General features: G+C 65.7%; 1 protein-coding gene across 1 annotated transcript in view; it reads left to right on the top strand.

The window, feature by feature from the left end:
* Znf282 (zinc finger protein 282) overlaps window positions 1-683 on the top strand; it is a 23,756-nt gene that overhangs the window by 21,325 nt on the left and 1,748 nt on the right. The window contains exon 11 of the mRNA XM_015493856.2: window positions 1-630. Coding sequence (XP_015349342.1) covers window positions 1-591 — 591 coding nt within the window. The 3' untranslated portion in view covers window positions 592-630. The remainder of the gene's footprint in view (window positions 631-683) is intronic.

Genomic DNA, 683 nt, shown 5'->3' with positions numbered 1-683 from the left:
GGTGGCGGCGGCGGCGGCGGCGGCGGCGGCACTGGTGGTGGTACTGGTGCAGGTGGAGGCTGCGGCAGCTGCTGCCCCGGTGGTTTGCGGCGGAGCCTCTTGGCACATGGTGCACGCAGCAAACCCTACTCGTGCCCCGAGTGTGGCAAGAGCTTCGGCGTGCGTAAGAGCCTCATCATCCACCACCGCAGCCACACCAAGGAGAGGCCCTATGAATGCGCCGAGTGCGAGAAGAGCTTCAACTGCCACTCGGGCCTCATCCGCCACCAGATGACGCACCGAGGTGAACGGCCCTACAAATGCTCCGAATGCGAGAAGACCTACAGCCGCAAAGAGCACCTGCAGAACCACCAGCGGCTGCACACAGGCGAGCGGCCCTTCCAGTGCGCGCTCTGTGGGAAGAGCTTCATCCGCAAGCAGAACCTGCTCAAGCACCAGCGCATCCACACGGGCGAGCGGCCCTATACGTGCGGAGAGTGCGGAAAGAGCTTCCGCTACAAGGAGTCACTCAAGGACCACCTGCGTGTGCACAGTGGCGGCCCGGGCCTTAATGCCCCTCGGCCGCTCCAGGCCCCACCAGAGCGAGACTAGGGCTGGGCTGGGGGCGGGGGAGGGCCAGAATGGAGCCAGGGGCCATCAGGCCTGGGTGGCACTCCCACTGCCCAGATGCCCAGCCTGTTATT

Source organism: Marmota marmota, unplaced genomic scaffold (genome assembly GCF_001458135.2).
Source record: "Marmota marmota marmota unplaced genomic scaffold, marMar, whole genome shotgun sequence".
Taxonomy (NCBI): Eukaryota; Metazoa; Chordata; class Mammalia; order Rodentia; family Sciuridae; genus Marmota; species Marmota marmota.
The sequence above is the reverse complement of the archived record's forward strand: the minus strand, read 5'-3'. Positions and strand labels throughout refer to the sequence as shown.